General features: G+C 52.7%; 2 protein-coding genes across 2 annotated transcripts in view; one reads left to right on the top strand and one right to left on the bottom strand.

Moving 5' to 3' along the window:
• NAPRT (nicotinate phosphoribosyltransferase) overlaps positions 1 to 1,100 on the top strand; it is a 5,188-nt gene extending 4,088 nt beyond the window's left edge. The window contains exons 9-11 of the mRNA XM_026047135.1: positions 289 to 369; positions 446 to 548; positions 732 to 1,100. Of these exons, the coding sequence (XP_025902920.1) occupies positions 289 to 369; positions 446 to 548; positions 732 to 1,069 (522 nt within the window). The 3' untranslated portion in view covers positions 1,070 to 1,100. The remainder of the gene's footprint in view (positions 1 to 288; positions 370 to 445; positions 549 to 731) is intronic.
• A 1,989-nt stretch (positions 1,101 to 3,089) lies between these two features.
• LOC112954012 (ubiquitin carboxyl-terminal hydrolase CYLD-like) lies at positions 3,090 to 15,588 on the bottom strand. Its single transcript, XM_026047156.1, has 15 exons — positions 15,564 to 15,588; positions 14,345 to 14,814; positions 13,739 to 14,020; positions 13,466 to 13,541; positions 12,419 to 12,639; positions 11,183 to 11,336; positions 9,919 to 10,057; positions 9,171 to 9,281; positions 8,532 to 8,623; positions 7,643 to 7,709; positions 6,433 to 6,565; positions 6,001 to 6,109; positions 5,709 to 5,827; positions 5,097 to 5,319; positions 3,090 to 4,222 (listed from the first exon to the last, which is right to left on the bottom strand). The coding sequence occupies exons 2-15, from the start codon at positions 14,801 to 14,803 to the stop codon at positions 4,038 to 4,040; spliced, it is 2,370 nt and encodes a 789-aa protein (XP_025902941.1). The 5' UTR covers positions 14,804 to 14,814; positions 15,564 to 15,588; the 3' UTR covers positions 3,090 to 4,037.
• Positions 15,589 to 17,987: the final 2,399 nt, after the last annotated feature.

Below are 17,987 nucleotides of genomic sequence, written 5' to 3'. Positions count from 1 at the left end.
GAGGAAGGGATGGATGGATGGATGGGAAGGAGGGAGGAAGGGATGGATGGATGGAGAGATGGATGGATGGGAAGGAGGGAGGAAGGGATGGATGGGTGGATGGGTGGATGGATGGAAAGGAGGGATGGATGGATGGATGGATGGATGGATGGATGGATGGATGGATGGATGGATGGATACTCCGAACACAGCAGCCTCTGATGGCCCCACGGCTCTGCCTTTAGCACGGGCTAAAACCCAGCCGTGGGATCGGGCTGCTGACACTCGCTGTCCTCTCTGCTGCGGCAGGGGAGCGAGATCAACGTGCTGGGCATCGGGACAAACCTGGTGACGTGCCCGCTGCAGCCGTCGCTGGGCTGCGTCTACAAGGTAACGGCGGCCGCAGTGCCACTCTCCGCGCGCCACCAGCCTCCCCGGCTCCTGTCCCCACGGCCTCCTCCCACAGCTGGTGAAGGTCAACGACTCCCCGTGCCTGAAGCTCACGGAGGACGAGGAGAAGATGACAATCCCGGGGGTGAAGAGGGTCTATCGGCTCTATGATGCTGCTGGTGAGCCCTGCTGCTCATGGTGCCCACCTTGCCCAGTGAGACTCCCTGCTGGCTGTTAAGGCCCAGAGCTCCTCACAAGGGCAGAGGTTTGGGAGACTCCTCCAGGAGTGCTGAGCTTCGTCCCCTTGTCCCCAAATCCCGCCGCCAGCTTTGCAATTCGCCTGCTGTCCCCCAACCCTGCAGGTTACCCCTTCATGGACCTCATGGCCTTGGAGGAGGAGCCCTCGCCCAGCGCGGGCCAGGAGCTCACGGTCCACGTCCTGGGGCACAACGGAGAGGCCCGGAAGGTGAAGGCCACCACCGTGGAGGCCCTGCATCGCACGTACTTCAGGGACGGACAGGTCAGACCGGCTCTGCCCTCTCCCCTCCATGGCCTTGGAGCTCGCCTGGCTCTGGGATGTCCCTGTCCCCACCACGTGGCATCCTCATCCAGGCCGTGCTGGGGGAAGGCGGGAGCCCCGTGGCTGGAGAAGGAGCGTCTAGCCCTGTGCCTAACCCGACCTGGGTTTTCTGTGGTTTAAAAACGTTACTAATCTGGGGAGCGCCGGGCGCTTGCGCAGCCCCGGCTGCCTCGGGGGCCGGCTCCTGGTGCGGATGCGCTCGTGCCTCCCTCCCACAGGTGTGCGAGGAGCTGCCCAGCCTGCCGCAGGTGAGGAGCCACGCGCAGGCCGCGCTCGCCCGCCTCGGCCCGGCGCACCGGCAGCTCCACCAGCCCGAGCCCTACCCGGTACGGCGCGTGGGGACACCCGTGGGTGCCTACACACAGGGCTCTTCCTCGCATGCCGGCGCCGGGGCGGCCACTCACATCCCCTCTTGCCCCAGGTGGCCATCACGGAGAAGCTGCAGGGCCTTTTCGAGGAGCTGCGGCGGGCCAGCTAGCGCACCGGGGCCTGCTGCTCTGGCGCCCTCTCCCCGCATCCATCCGCTGCCTGGTCCGTAACGAACGGCTCTGACGACGGCGTCGCTCTGTGGGGTGACGGGATGACCCTGCTCCATGCGTTCCCAATGGGGCAGTGTCCCCTTGCCAGGTGGTCTTGGCAGCTGCGGGTGTCCCGCGTTGGTGGCCTCGCGTGCTTGGTGCCTTTGGTGCTGCCCGTGCCAACCCTGTGCCTTGTGGTGCTGCCTCCATGCCCCAGCTCCCCCGGCTCCTCGCAGGCCTGGCTGAGGGGTTGGAGGCCCCAGGAACCCCTCTGCTGCTGCCCCATGGCCATGGCATGGATAGGGGACCGATGCCATGACCTTAAAGCCACATCAAGGCTCGCTACAATGGGGCTGCAGTGACCCTGTCCCTGCCACCTTCTGCTTTCTGGGACACACTTTGCCTTCCCTGCTCTCAGCTTTGCCTCTCTGCCCACTTTTTATATCTTTCTGTTTTATATCAGGCCCCAACCAAGCCTGGAGATGGGTTTTGTGTTAGCGCAGGGACCCTTGAACTTGACTTTTATACAGAAAACGGGGCCCTCGTCTCCGCAATTACTTTGGCCCAAGCACAAAAATGAAATAAATGCCCTTAATCCCCTCGCTACCAACAACACGTGTGGCTGTGTGGTCCCTCCAGCAACACTCCCTTCCTTGAGGTTCAACACAACTCAACATCCTTCACTTCACGTCATGTTTTAGAAGGGAACAGAGGTGAAACGAAAAGCAGGGGGAGACGGTAAAAGGGCCTGGGCTCTTCTCAGACACGTGCTCCATGTCCCCATGGTGTGGCAGCCCCTTGCCCTGTGTGCTGCGCTGGCTCCCATGTCACCAGCTGCACCTTTCTGGACATGTCTCAGACACACAGCTGAAGCACTGATGGTTCCAAAGCCTTTATCAAAGTGGAATCGACAAAACTTATTACATGGAATGGAAAAGCAGCCCCCAAAGACACAGCACTTGGGAGAGGAGCAGGTTTTTGCTAATCCCAGCTGGGTTTGTAAGGTAACGAGATCAAATCCTTCCCCTGACACCTTCAGCTTGTAAAATGGATTAGCAAAGAAACTCCAGTCAAGCCCCGCACCGTAAAATGTGCAGCCAGGGAGAGCAGTGCAGAAAATACTGGTGAGATTGAGGTGTGTCTTCAATGTGGGGCTGCTCTAGACATTGGACCCCATTTCAGGAGCTGGGCTCTTCATCCTGGTGCTCAGGAGGTGCAAGGATGGTGCTTGATGTCCATGCTCCCTGCTCCAACAACTGCAAAGTCATCTGGATTTGTACATCCTCCTCTAGTGGTAAGAAGTATTTTTTTGTTGGTGATTTGTATCTTCGCAGAATACGTCGATGGGAAAAAATATCATACCCTAGAGATTAAAAAGAGGTCAGTGAAGCACAGACTGATGATCCCTTTTTAGAAGAAAAAAAGTAAAAGAAGAGGCTAGGAAGGTAATTTTTGATGCATGGCTACAGCTGGGCCTGTGCTGTGTAAGGCACTGCACCACGGTTAGCACATTCAATAAAGGGGGAAAAATATAAAACACTCTCGCTGAGAGGTAACTGCTTTGCATTTTAGCTTAAAAATTTTAGCATTAAAGTACCAGAGGCACAAAAGTTGAGGCCTCACTGTATCCGAGATGTGTGTACCAGATGCTGAAGGAAGAGCAGACAAGGAAAGGACGCTCGGAGGCAGCAGCAGCAGCAGACCTGGCAGCCTCGCTCCACGGATGCAGAGGAAGGAGCTGCAGGAGCTGCAGCCCTTGGGTTTCTCAGGTACCGTCAGTCTTCAACCTGAGCAGCTGAAGTCTTAGCACAGCTGCCTGCAGGCACTGAGAGCATGTGCTCAAGGGGCAAGAACCCCTACTTTGCAAATGTAAACTATTTAAATTAATAGAAGAGGAGGCGTCCAAGAGAGGTCCTAAGTGTTAGTGCAGCTATAGCAGAAAAGAAATTTTTAAAAGTGATTGTTTTTATGTATTTTTCCCCTCTGAGAAGTGCGTTACTGCTCTTGGTCATGGATCTCAGGAATTGATGTGGAGATAAGACAGTAAGTGCTAAAAGGAAGTGGAAGAGCTCAGGTTGCAGCTGCACTCCTCAAGGAAACCCCTCTTCCCAACACCTCTTCAGCAAGTCCACGTGAAGAAGTGTTAGTCAGGGTGAGACCATGGTTTTCTGGTACCCTTGGCAAGTCAGAAGGCAACTGCTCCTGGTTAGAGCTACTGCTCTAAGCTGCTCATGTTTTGGTCCCAACCAAAGGGGACATGGTGAGGAGGAAGCTGTGGGAGCACCCTGAGCTGCAGAAAACCTAGAGAAGGCACAGGGTGGGAAAGGGGAATGTGTCTGAGTGCGTCAGCTCTGGGGCAGTACAAGCTCTCAGGGATGGCCAGGTCCAAACCCCAAGGAGCTCCTGGAGACAGTTCGATATCAAGCACCGAAGGATGCAAGAAGAGGCACAAGTGCAAGTTGGGCGTCCAGCACCCTGGCTGCTTTCACCCTTCAGCAGCTCTAGGTTGGGTCCAAGCTCACGTCGCTGAAACGCTGCTGCTCTGCAGGGCAGCACCAAGCCAGGCAACGTCACTTGTAAAGTGCCATCTTCTTGCTCTGGTACATGTACATGTAGGCGTCGCAGAAGAGGCGCTTGGCCACGCCGTCCATGTCGCGGGGTTGCTCCAGGGCCAGCGTGGCCACGGGCAAGTCCAGGTATTTGGCAACTTCAGGGCACAGCGTTACCATGGGAATGTTGAAGCCCTTTTCATCTCCTGTCTCAAAAAAGAGGGAAACGGGTGTGAGTCCAAAGCAGGTCCCGAGGGACAAGGATTCACAGCTCGAGCGGGTACCATTGCAAGGGACAGTAATGTGGTACCTTGTCTGAGATATTGAGATGCCAAAAATGAAGTGAGGCAGGACAGAACTGTCCTTTTTTAAGCCTTGGCTGGCTCCAAAAATCCCCACTAGAAGGGCCTCTCAGCATGTGCATGGCCTGGTCATCCTCTTGCTTAGGCTTTGCTTAACAATTGGTGTTGGATGAAGGATCCTGAGGGCACCCAATTCACAGAATCACAGAATGGTTGAGGTTGGAAGGGACCTCTAGAGATCATCTAGTCCAACCTTCCTGGTCAAGCAGAGACACCTAGAGCATGTGGCACAGGGTGGCATCCAGATGGGTTCTGAAGACCTCCAGAGAAGGACACTCCACAACCTCCCTGGGCAGCCTGTTCCAGGGCTCTGTCACCCTCACAGTGAAGAAGTTCTTCCTCACATGCAGAAGGAACTTCCTGGGTTTCAATTTATACCCGTTACTCACCGTCCTATCACTGGCCACCACCAAGAAGAGTTTGGCCCCTTCCTACCTACATTCACCCTTCAGGTATTTGTACATATTCATCAGATCCCCTCTCAATCTTCTCCAGGCTAAAATTCAGACACGAGGCTTCCCCTTTGTTACAGAAAGCTCCTCTTCCCCAGCACCCCTCACTCACTCCCAAAGCCTCATGCTCCTTGTAGGCACAAGGGCGCTCCGAAGCTCTGCTGGAACCTCGCACCACCTCGAAGCAGAGCGACCACCACCTACGTGCTTTGCATTACAGACCCTCCCAGACGCCCCCCATGCTTAGCCCGCCGCGCCGTCCTCACCATGCCGGTCGGCCATGCTGTCGAAGAACATCCAGTGCTCGTTCTCGGGGCCGTACTTCACGAAGGAGACGTAGTGGCTGGTCTCGATGCAGAGCACCGCAAAGAGCTCCATCTTCTCGCGCGGGACCTGCTGGCCGTCGCCACGGGGGCTCCTGCTGTGAAACTCCTCGGGGACGTGCAGCTTGCTCGGCATGTGGGCTCTGCGCCGGTAATGGGAGTGAACCTGAGGAGAGACGGCGGATGGCAGCGCTTGTTCTTCCCCACGTACCAGAGAAGAGCGAAACGGCGACAGCCTGAAAGCTAGGAGCTGGGTTGGAAAGGTGCTGCCAGCTGAGCGTGGCCCAAAGCCATAGGAGTGTCTTACTAGGAGCGACACCAAGGACCCAGCACTGCCTCTGGGCAAAAATAGGGCTTATTTACACTATATGTGAGCAGAGGACAATGCAGGAGAGTTTAGTAATGGGTGACAGCTGTCCCTGCTCACATGGCTCATTCAGCCCATCTCTACTTGAGCTGAGCAGCTGTAGGGACAGCAAAGAAACCCATTCCAGCTCTTTTGATCCCTTCTCAGCCACCAGGGCAGATTATGGAAGTAGCCAAAGAAAATGATACCTGTCTGGAGCAGGAGCTGCAGAACTGCTTGAGGCCCGAGGCTGCAAACACCTTGTCCTTGAAGCACTCCGAACACTCGAGGGTGGCCACGTCGCCACACACGCAGCACTCCCTGGGACCTGCCGAGGTGACGAGACGTGTCCTCCCCAGGTCCCTCCCACAAAATACACCTTGTCTTACCTAAACTAGCACTCAGGGAATAGGAATCCCAGCAGGATCCTCCCCCATCACGTCTCCCACTCGCAAACTGAAGAGACGAGACCCATCACACGGTTCCTGCCCAAGAACTTACTGTCAAGCAGCAGGTCAGTTATATCCAGCTCTAAGGAAGGAATGATTTTGCTGAACATTTTATACTCCTTCCCAAAACGTGGCATTTGGATAATGAAGCAAGATGGGATCTGGGAAGAGAAAGGCAAACATGTCACCAAGGCAGAAGAGCCAAGTGCCAGGGACTCTTCTCTCTCTACGGCTGCAGGGGCTAAAGCTTTTCCGCTTGTGGTGTTCACAGAACATAACAGCACTAGGGGAAAAGCAAGACCCCTTTTCCTTCATGCTCTTATATCCCAAGACTTCTCTCAGGTCGTGGCTAAGCTGCTGCTTTGCTGTGTTAGATGTAAGACACACTAGACCCCCTGCAGATTATCTAGCAGGCACAGGCACGTCGGAGGAAGGAAGGAAAAGGCAGCAGATAGTGAGGGAGGCTGAAGGTAGCCGGGCTCACCTCCACTAGCTTCAGATTGGAGGACAGGAAGGAGTGTTCCACTAACTGCTGCACATCAGGAATCACCAGATGCTCCTGTTTGTCCATAAATATCTGGTAGCAGTAACATTCCTGCTCCTCCTGGCCTCCGGACCTGCAGGAAGTGGTCACAGGCAGCTTGTTGCCACAGACATCTGACCTCTCAGAGGACACTCCATTTTTGTCCTGTAATCGTTTCTGGGCATAGGGCACCAAGGGGTGCTTGCTGGGAGACTGAAAAGAAGCACTTCTCTACCCAGAAATACTAAATACTCACTGAATATTCAGTCTCTTTATCCTACTACCTACATATCCTGTTCCAAAGAGCTAAACTCAGTTTCTCCCTCTTCAGCGTAAAAATTTAAGATGTTTCAGTATTTCACAGCCAACTGCTCTACAGCACAGTCAGCAAAATCAACTCAGCTAAAAACTCTATTTATAATGGCACACACAAAAGGTTGCAAGGCAAAACTTGGTCCAAGTTTTGCTGCAAGGCTAAACTTGCATTCAAAAGGTGAGTTATGTGCAAAAGAGGTGCCAGAATTTCTGCATCCCAGAGCCAGCAGGGACAGGATTTCCTTTAGCTGACCCTCTGCAGGGGAGCTGCAGCACAGAGCTGCCTCTGTGCTCGGCCTTTCTGAGCAGCTCCATGAGCTGAGGCTTGACTGAGAACCCCACAAGGGTGCCCAGAGAGCCAACAATCCCCTTCTGTGTTTCTCAACAGCACCGTTATTTTTGGCTTCCTTCAGCCTCTCATTTTCTTTGTAGAGACCTGAGAAAACTGAGACTACACTCCATGGGCTCCCTGTTTGGCAGACTCTAGGATCTGAGCCAGTTTGACAGTCTGGGTACAACTTAACTACATCCAAAGGCTGTCAGATTGTGTTGGCTCTGTGCTGAAGATGGACACTAGGCTTCCCAAACCACTACCAGCTCTGATAACAGTTTCTTTCATCATTTTCTGAAGGTGACGTGTCCAGGGGGAGTTTGGAAGCATCTTTTCCTAGACTGGCCACCTGGGACAGGATGACAACAAGCTGCACAGACTATAGTTAAGGGACAGCAGGGAGGACCTGTATACAACTTGCTGGGTTGTGCCTGCAAAGCCTGGATAAAATAGGAAATAATTGCCAAGTGGATAAGCAGTGAACCTGGACTGGGAAAACTGCATCACCTCGATACAGAAACTTACTGCAGTTTCAAGAGGGGCTCTATTCCCAGGATCTGATGCATTATCAGATTGAGGAACTCCTCAGGATCTGGAAATTCAGAGAACAGAACAAGTGACATCACACAAGGAACATTCGCTTACCCGGACCCATCCAGAAGGTTAAATCTCTCTGACAAACAAGAACCAGCAGTTGGAAACTGGGAATCTTCCCTTTTATTCCAGCTAAGGTGGCGTTTGAATGAGGAGCCGAGTGCATTTGGTTAATGCATGAATCTTCAAACAGACATGAAAAAAGGTAAATTGTTCCTCTATACAGAGACAACAGAAGAAAAACTGTCCTTCTCTTAGCTGATTTTTCAATCTCTTCAAGATAGAATATTTTTTTAAGCTGTATTTGGCTGCTTAGATGATGCATGCAGAGCTGATACTGCTTTCTTCCAAGCTGAGCAAGCACAGTGACACTCCTTTCAGAGAGAGAGGCACCTTAATGTTTTTAGTGCTAATGGCAGCTGCCCATTAAGTTAAAGTGAAATGAGGAAGAGCTACAGAAGCTCAAGAAACAAATTAGAAGCTAAACCATCCCTGGCTAAAATACATATGCTGTTTAGGGACAGACTTCTCAGGCCATTACTCCAAGTATAAATCAAAACCTGGGGAAATTTCCCTTGCTTGAATTCTGTTTACATAGTTCTTCCTCTCTCTTCCCAATAGCAATAGCTATCACAAACGTTGCAGAGCTTTAAAAAACGAAAATGTTTTATACATGCATTTTTATGTGAATGTAAAATATATAAAGCAGGCATTTTAATGCATGTGCATGGGAGGAGTGCAAACCTATGTTGCCAGCCTGGCACCTGGATGAGGCAGTTCACATCCAGGCAATTCTGGGAAGGCTCCAGACATGTATTACCTTTCTCAGCAGTGGCAAAACTCGAGTACTGGCCCTTCTCAGTGAGCTGCTCCCTAAGGTGCATCACACTCCTGGCCATGACAAAGCCAGTCCTGAAAGCAAAAAGTAGCAGGGGAGGATTATTTAAATCCCAGTGTCTCAAAGAATCCCTCGTTTGTATCCCAGCGAGGAAGTTCCAGGCTTCAGCCCACCTGGAAGGATGCTAACACCTTGCATACAAGCAGCTCTCCATGCCTCTCTCCCACACCTAGGAGAAAACAGGGATGGCGAGGAGAGAACTTGCTATTTTTGATACAAAATCCAGAGAATTTAGCTCTCATGCCACGGGCAGTAGCCCCAATGCTCACTGCCTGTCGATACACCGCAGATCCAACAAGCTGAAGGATCAACATTCCAACTTTCATAGGTATTCCCATGAAATGGGGCTATTAACTTCTCACATGCACACAGCAGGACTCATGACAGCCTTACAGAAAGGGAACCCTTGGAAGAGAAATCCGAGAGGAAGAGCTTTGGATGTGGCTGGCAGGAGACCTCCTGCAGGCCACCCTTTCTCTCAGTGACAACTACCACCTGGTTGGCAGAGAAGGTATGAAGACAGACCGGCGCCTTCCCAAATTCCTCACATATTATACTCACTTCCGGAGGGGATTCACAATCTCATCCCGCAGAATGTTTTGGACATTCCTGTCGCACAGCGGGAAGGGCTTGAAGAGCATGGAGTCCAGCACGGACGTACAGGAGAAGAGGCTGCGAAGAGAACACGTGCAAGTCTGATGGGGTGGCAGCAGCAGGTAGATCCAAACTGCAGTGCTGAGTGACACTCGCTGGGTTTTATTTTCCACAACCCGTGCATGCAATTGCAGAAACATGAGTGATAAAGAATCTCAGCAATAAGACTGTAAAGAAGTAAATAAACTCTGTCTGGTTTAATGAACACTTCCAGCAAGTAAGAAAACAGCTTAAGAGACAAGAAAATCTCCCACTTTGCAGCCAAAACTGCTCATGGTGGGGGCATCACTGAGTCTTTTCCTCTCCAGTGGCAGTTTCTTTGAAATTTCTGTTTCTTTGAAGTTTCTGGTCATTACCTCCAATGGCAGAGTCAGCCTGGTCTGGTCCAGAGAACAACCATCTTTCACTACCCTGTTGGACAGACACTCAGGTACCTTAGGTACTCCTGAGGGCTACTTTGAAGCCTGCAAACCTACCAGATTACAAGGGAGATGAAAAAGGCAGTGAGCAGTGAGGCTGCCTCTCCACACAATTATATCCTTGCTTCTGCTGGCTGAGTTTGCAGCTGTGCTGGAGGTGCAGGGAAGCTTTGGGCTTCAGGCTCTGTTAAAAGGCTATAATTTTGCAGCAGGGCCCTGCCTAAGCAGACTCTTACCTGAAGAGAGCTGCATCCATATAGCAGGAATTACAGTGGCCTTGAATCCCCTTCATCCGCCCTTGCAGGACCTGTACTGCCCTCTCGTTCCCGAGGGGAGGAAAATTCTCCCGGACCTGGGGAAGAGCTTCTTGTTCTCCTGCAACACAAGGAACAGCAGCAAGTCCCTTTAGCTTCCCAGCTCATCCAGCTCCCTTCTGCCCAACAAACCATCTCTTCCTTGCCAGAGCAGAGTCCTCCCAATCCACACTACCTCTCCCATCCTTCTGCCAAGGATAAGGAGGAGAAAAAGACCTACAAATGAGTTGGTGCTGTGTCAGATGCAAGCTTGGGAGCTCTCTTCAGAAATATCTGTGATACAAGCTGTGATTATGGAGCCCAAGGGAGTAGGTAGAAGCTGGTACCAAACATCACAGCTTGGATTAGTCCCTCCAACCCTGCCACGAATGAAGAGGACTGAATGTCCCATTATCCTGGTTCCAGGAGGAATGGAAACGCCCAGGGTACAGCTGAAACATCCCCGATTCCCTGGTTCTAAACGCCTTCCTTCAAGCTCTGTATTACAACCAATTTAATCATCTCTCCCTTGTCCATCTCCCACTTATTTCTCAGGTACAACACTAGTATCACCTGACATCCTGCCTGTGTCCCTGTGCTGCCCCTTCCAACTCTCCAGACCCACATATACAACTTACATTGGTGGAACATTTAAGATAGCCATAGGGTCTAGCCTAGCTGCCCTAAAACACTTGTCCACAATCAGGTTTCATTTATACAAGGGCTTCCCTTCCCTTTTCCTTTCCTCCCTGTCCTTAAAATTGATATCTCTTACAACCCCCCAAGGAAAACGATGAAGGTGAAACAATATTGTCTTAAAATTTCCTGGTGTGAACATCTCTGCTCTCAAACTTCAGGATTTTGGGGATCAGGACTATCTTTTTATTCCATGCATATAAAGCAATTACTGCAATAAAGTGTTTGCAGCAACTCGCCCTCTTGAGTGTTGTAACAAGAGAGAAATAACTTTACCAGCGAGTTCTGATGTGCAGGGAAGAATGTGGAGAAATCCTCAGTTTCTCTGCACAAGGACACATATCAGGCCTACACACAGTGCTTTCTGAGGCTGAAAGGAGATTTTGGACCCTCTGAGTGATAAATTTGAGGCATTTTGCTCTCAGTACCTGGAATTGGACTGCACACAAGGACCTCTGCACTAGGTTTTCTCCTAGCTTGATCCTGTCTCCTCTCTCCCCAGAAAACTTACTATAATCCATGAGATTCAGGTCACTGTGGGGTGAACACTGGAAGCGAACGTCGGGCTGGCACGACTGCAGCTTCACAAAGAGGCCACGCTTCGGAGCGCAGTGGAAATAGTATTTGCCCAGCCACTCACCAGCTGTGACCCCCTTGTCTTCATCCTGGGAAAAGAGCACAAATGAAGGACACGAGAGCAGGAACCATAAGAAGGAGATGCAATTCACAGAATGGTTGAGGTTGGAAGGAACCTCTAGAGGTGATGTAGTCCAACCTCCTTGCCCAAGCAGGGACACTCAGAACATGGGGTCACATCCAGGTGGGTTTAGAAAATCTCCAGAGGAGATTCCACAACCTCCCTGGGCAGCCTGTTCCAGGGCTCTGTCACCCTCACAGGGAAGAAGTTCTTCCTCACATGGAGATGGAATTGCCTGTGTTTCAACTTGTACCCATTGCCCCTTGTCCTATCACTGGCCACCACTGAGGAGAGTTTGGCCCCTTCCTCCTTACATTCTCCACTCACTTGTCACTTGTACTTAGTGACCAGATCTCCTCTCAGCCTTCTCTTCTCTTTCCTCATAAGACAGATGCTCCAGTCCCTTAATCATTTTTGTTGCCCTCCGCTGGACCCTGTCCAGAAGCTCCACATCCCTCTTATAATGGGGAGCCCAGAACTGCACCCAATACTCCAGGTGAGTCCCCACATGGTTATTTTGCATCTTGAAAGCTATGTACATTTGGTCTCATTTTGCAGGTATTTTCCTTTATTCTGATTATGCTTGAAACCTAGCGAAGCCGTTTGCAGGAATCGTGATTATTCTGCCCCATGTTCCCATAACATCCCTCAAGGTTCTTGAAGGCCTTTGTCAGAGCAGCAAATAAAGCCCCAAAAATCACTCTGCAGGCATTAAAGTGTCCTCAGTGATAACTGGGGTTAACAAGACAGCATGAGACTTGCCTCATTTCATACAGCAAGTCAGTAGAAGACCTATGTATATACTTGTGTGTGTGTGTATATATACATATATATAAAATGTATAAAACACTCTGGCATCTTGAACATCAGTTCCTTGCCCTAGGCAATACACTTACTACCAGGTGGGCTTGTCCTCAAGAGTTCAAATTCTGACATGTCAGTGGCCCAGCTACGGTCATGCTGACAGAAACGCAGCCTGAATTTCTTCAGACATTCAGAAAAAAGCTGCTTCTGATTTGCACCCTCACAGCAAGTATTTTTGCTCCTTACCAGTTCAACTCCTGCCATTTTGTGCTTAATTTGGGGCAGGTATCCCAACCAGCGGATGATTCCTGACACTTGGTTTCCCTTGTCCAAGGTGATCTGGACCATGGAGTTCACCTCAAGGGACGAGTTTCCACTTTCACAATCCTCAGCGCTCTCACTTAGCTCTTGTTTCATCTGTTTTGGATGTCCTGGGTCCATGTCAGACTCGTACGGTAAAAACAAATCTAGTGAGCAAAACCAGAATGTCAAGGGAGGTAGGAAGCCAACTTCTAATGACAACATTGGTTCTACTTTGAAATTCTAGAGCAGAGCAGAAGGAATCATGAGGCCATGCACGGAAGGCACGAGGTGTGACTCACAGCGCTAGCTTCAGTGGAAAAGCAGAGCTGGTCCAACAGCTTGCTGAGACTGAAAGGGGAGGATCCCTCTCCTCCTTCTCCCTGTTCAAGGCTGCACACCCCAGCCTTGCTCTGGAGCTTAATCCAGCCCTCTGCAGTAGCCTGCATTGGTGGTAGTGCTGGGTCCCTGCTGTTTTTCTGCCTTTACTGAGATGAATCAGCTTAGGGAAAAGTCTGATAACTGCTCCCCTTGGCCAGCCCTGACAAAAACAGCATTGTTTTGGTGGCAAGAGGCAGAAGGCACCAATTTGCTAGTTCACCTAATGACTCACGTCGTCACTGCTGTCGTCCGAGCCTTTGAGCTTGTCCAGCATCAGGATGAAGCTACTGATCCACCTACTACAACTAAATTACAAACTCTCTAACCAGTACTGTTTTCTTCCCTAGAAAAATAGTTATGCCCTGCAAGCAAAACCTCTGCTTTTTCTGATAAACCGGGAGACTCAGAGCTCTAGTTGCCTAATGCAAGTAATCCTACCCAAAAACTCGAGATATTTTTTATTCAACTTCTCTGCCTCCTGGACCCAAGCTACTTGGGACTAGCTGATGCTTCTGTTGCACTTTCAGCTCACTGGATGCCCTGCAAATAAATTAACCAATGTCTAAATCCACAGCAAGGTACACAGGGCATACACATCTCATGGTAACCTACTTGGAGGGAGCAAGTTTTCCTTCACAACAGAGTCCATAGGGATTTCTCGGAAAATGTCAGTTGTTCCTTCTTCTTCCTGATAGGAAAGAAGATCGAATCAGCTAAAATCTATCAGATAACAGGGATTTCCTGGAACAGGAACCCATTTTAAAGGCCGTTTGCATGCAACCCCATATCCCTTTTGGGCATTCCTCCCGCTGCTTTTTAAGGTCTCATCACAACATAGGTACAAAATAAGTAAATTAAATATAGAAAAGGCAACACTGATCTTACCGGACAAACTTTAACGAACCACTGGCTTCCCTCCCTGTAAACTGCCATTGCTACTCCCCTCGTGAGGACCTCGTCCACGTAGAAACTAACTGCATCTCCCACTTTCACAGGAACCACCTCCTCCGCGTCTGCCTTTGGCTTCTGCTTTGCGTAGTCGGCGTCGGGCGCAGGAGCGAAGTGGACTCTGTGAAATGGCAGGAAGACCCCACAGTTCCGCTTGCACTTGAAATACTCAGTGCCGTGGTAAGAGCCATCAGTGCGCCCTCTGTTTTCGCCTTCACCCTGAAAACATGCCAGAAAGGCACGTTACATCCCGAGCCACCGGCACGGCGACACACCTAGCCTGGAACGCGGCCGTAGGAGGCGGATTTTTGCAGAATCCAAGGAAAACAGCGGAAGCCAGATGTTCCTTGGAGTTATGCAAGGCAAGGGAAGGTGTTAGAGGGGAGGAGCACAGACAAAGTGGTTGCGCAGCCCGGACCAGGTCCATACGACACCAGGGCTACACGGTCAGGGCAGGAATCCCATGTTTGTTATGAAAGGCACCGCCGTGGATCGACACAAACGTTAAGGACGCAGAACACCCTTCTTCCTTGGCCCCGTTACCTGTAACTCCACCCCAAAGAAGACAGGCAAGAGCACAGCCGGGGTGTTTTTGTGAACGCTCCCGATGTAGCGGATGACGCCGGGGAATTGCTGCCGCTCAACCTCCACCATCACTTTCTGGCCCGGCGTCGCCTTCAGAGCTGCCTCGAGGCGCAGCCCATCCAAGAAACAGTTCAGGCGTTCCCGGTGGCTGCCGACGGCCAGGAGGAAGGCGGTCGTCTCCTCGCGCACGGGCTCGAGGATTTCCACGTTGATGGTGACGGTGGAGCCGTCCTCCAACATGACGACTTTGAGGAAACAAGTCGGGGGCCGGTCGTCGGAGAAGTTGCGCAGATAGCTCCTCTCGCTGCAGTAGCAGATGTTCCCAGCTTGGAAGTACTTGCTGCCATATGTACAGTCGTCCGTGAGGATGTAATAGCAATATCCATCCCCCGCTGAAGGCAGGACGCTGGTCGTCATCTTTCCCCTGGCTTGTGGGAAAAGGCAGAGTCTTAATAGCAAAATTCCACACCTGGCATCTTTATAACAGGGTGGATACACCTGTTACTGCGGGATCTGGGAACAACACAGGTTGGAAGAGGCCTCTGGAAGCTACAGCTGCTCAAAGTAGGTTAATGAAGCCTCGTCCCATTGAGTTTTGATATCCCAAAGGATGTAAATCCCACAGCCTTTCTGCTACCCTGTTCCATGTGCTGGTATAAAGAAGATAAGAGACACCGGAGACTCCTGGACAGTTTCTGGGCCGGGACCAAAGCAGATGGACATCCAGGAAGGGCAGTTAAGAAGAGAGATGTCTCTGCTACCAACTACCTGCTAGAAACTTTTTAAAACTTTTACAGTGGAGACAGGAAGAGTTGGGCAGATGAAATACGGGAAGTAGAAACCCACTTGTGGCAGGAAACATGAAAGCAGCTGTTTTTAAGAGCAAAAACAGGTGGCTCGGGAGGAAAACAGATGCAAAGTTGCAGCAGAGAGACCACCTGCAGCCCCAGGAGGGCAGAATTCCCAAGGATGGGCACAGAGGGAGCCAAACTTGCAGGGGACTCCGTGCCAACCACTTGGGACCATCCCAACGGTGGCGGAGGCCGTAGCAGAGTGGTGAGGAGACAGAAATCATGTGGTACGGGGGTAGTTCCCTTATTTTGCACAACCGCAGCTCGCACTGACATTTTATATCTTAGCCAAAGACACCAACATGTATTTTTGTTGTTAAACAGACCTAAAGAGAAGCTTCGTGCCCCAAATCCCCTTCATACATATTTTATCTTCCAGCCCTCGTATTCTCACTGCCAATTAGCTGCTGCCATGTGCGAAGGGGAAGGCATTAACAGGACATTTTCCTCCTCTCCTTAACGTGACGTACTTGCAATTCACCTCCGGGGTACCTGAAATAAATGTGCGTTTAGACCAACGTGCAGCACCAAGACTCGTGGCCTTTCGAATGGTGCTGCAAAAAGGAAAAAATATCAGCGGTTTCCTATACGAGGTGCCAGAAAAAAAGAAAATTGAAGCAGTTTTAAGGCAGGAATTGGGGTGAGAAGGGGATGCCAGAGGGGATCCTGGAGGAGATGAACAAGCGTCATGTTGTGCTGTAGCTTTTGGGGGGTCCTGGGCTCCATGGGGAGAGCCAGGGTGGTAGTGAGGGGACCTAGGTGTCACCCAGGGTGGTACTGGGGTGTCATGAGGTGGTACCTGGGGGGGTCCCGGGACTCCGCTGAGGCTCCAGGTGGTACCGAGGGTGTCCCAGGGCTCCTTTGGGTGCCCCAGGCTGGTACTGGGAAGTTGTAGGACGCCAGTTGGGCTTAGGATGATCTCAGGCTAGTACCAGGGGGGTCCCAAGGCTCCAACAGGGCTCAGGGTGGTCCTGGGGGTCTCCCAGGGCTTCTTTGGGTGACCCAGGCTGGTATCATGGGGGTCCTGGGACTCCTGGGGGGCTCAAGGGGGTCCCAGGCTGGTCCCAGGGGGGTCCTGGGACTCCAGGGGGGCTCAAGGGGGTCCCAGGATGGTCCCAGGGGGGTCCTGGGACTCCTGGGGGGCACAGGGAGCATCCCGGGGGTCCCAGGTTGGTACCAAATGGGAGTCCCAGGTTTCCAGCGGGGCTCAGGGAGTACCCAGAGGGACGCAGGCCTCAATGCGCGACCCAGACCAGTACCAGGGGGGTTCCAAGACTGCAGTGGTGCTAAAGGCGACACCGGGAGTGTCCCACGGCTCCTCGGGGGGACACCAACTGGTACCAGCGGGTCCCAGGGGACACCCCAAGGCTCCAACGGGGCTCAGGGTGGTACGAGGGGTGTCTCAGGCCCCCCAAGGCACCTCGGGGTGCCCCAGGCCGGTACCGGGGTGGGTCCAGAGCTTCAGTGGGGCTCGCTGCGGTACCGCGGTCTCTCCGGGCGGTACCGGGGGGACCCCGGGCGGTACCGGAGCTCGGACCGGTCACTCTTGCCACCCGCCCCCCTCACCTGCCGCCGCCTCAGGCCGCTCTTCCGCGTGAGGGACCCGCTACCATCGAGACGCGGCGGGGCCGGCGCGGAGCAGCCCCCGGTACCGCCACTTCCGCCCCACCTCCCTGCCCGCCGCGGCCGTCCCAGCCAATGGGAAGCGGCGGGGGCGGTGCAGCCAGCCAATGGAGGAGCGGGTGGGGCGGGGCGGAGCCGCGTGACGTCAGGCGGCGGCGCTGCCGCGTTGCGCCGCTCGCCCCCTCTTGGACGGGCGGGGGGCAGCGTTGCCGTGACCTATGACCCCGTGGGCTTTGTTCCCATGGCCGGTGTCATCATGGCCCCCGTCCCCATGACCACCCTGTGTCCCCATGTCATCACCCCAGTGTCATCATCCCATAGCCCATGACCATGGCCCATGTCACCACCCAGTGTCCCCATGGCTCAATGGCCGGTGTCATCATCCCATAGCCCATGACCCCATGGCCAGTGTCATCATGGCCCGTGTCCCCATGTCACCACCCTGTGTCCCCATGGCTCCATGGCCATGTCATCATCCCATAGCCCATGACCCCATGGCCAGTGTCATCATGGCCCCTGTCCCCATGTCACCACCCTGTGTCCCTATGGCTCCATGGCCGGTGTCATCATGGCCCCTGTCCCCATGTCACCACCCTGTGTCCCCATGGCTCAATGGCCAGCGTCATCATGGCCCCTGTGTCCCTGTGACTACCCACTGCCCCCATGGCTCCATGGCCATGTCATCATCCCATAGCCCATGACCCCATGGCCAGTGTCATCATGGCCCATGTCCCCATGTCACCACCCTGTGTCCCCATGACTCCATGGCCGGTGTCATCATGGCCCATGTCCCCATGTTAGCACCCTGTGTCCCCATGGTTCCCTGGCCAGTGTCATCATGGCCCATGTCACCATGTCACCACCCAGTGTCCCCATGGCTCAATGGCCATGTCATCATCCCATAACCCATGACCCCATGGTCAATGTCATCATGGCCCGTGTCCCCATGTCACCACCCTGTGTCCCCATGGCTCCTTGGCCAGTGTCATCATGGTCCCTGTCCCCATGTCACCACCCAGTGTCCCCATGGCTCCATGGCCAGTGTCATCATGGCCCATGTCCCCATGTCACCACCCTGTGTCCCCATGACTCCCTGGCCAGTGTCATCATCTCATAGCCTATGACCA

This window comes from Nothoprocta perdicaria, unplaced genomic scaffold (assembly GCF_003342845.1).
Source record: "Nothoprocta perdicaria isolate Ctin4 unplaced genomic scaffold, notPer1 scaffold_48, whole genome shotgun sequence".
In the NCBI taxonomy this organism is placed as follows: domain Eukaryota; kingdom Metazoa; phylum Chordata; class Aves; order Tinamiformes; family Tinamidae; genus Nothoprocta; species Nothoprocta perdicaria.
The sequence above is the reverse complement of the archived record's forward strand: the minus strand, read 5'-3'. Positions and strand labels throughout refer to the sequence as shown.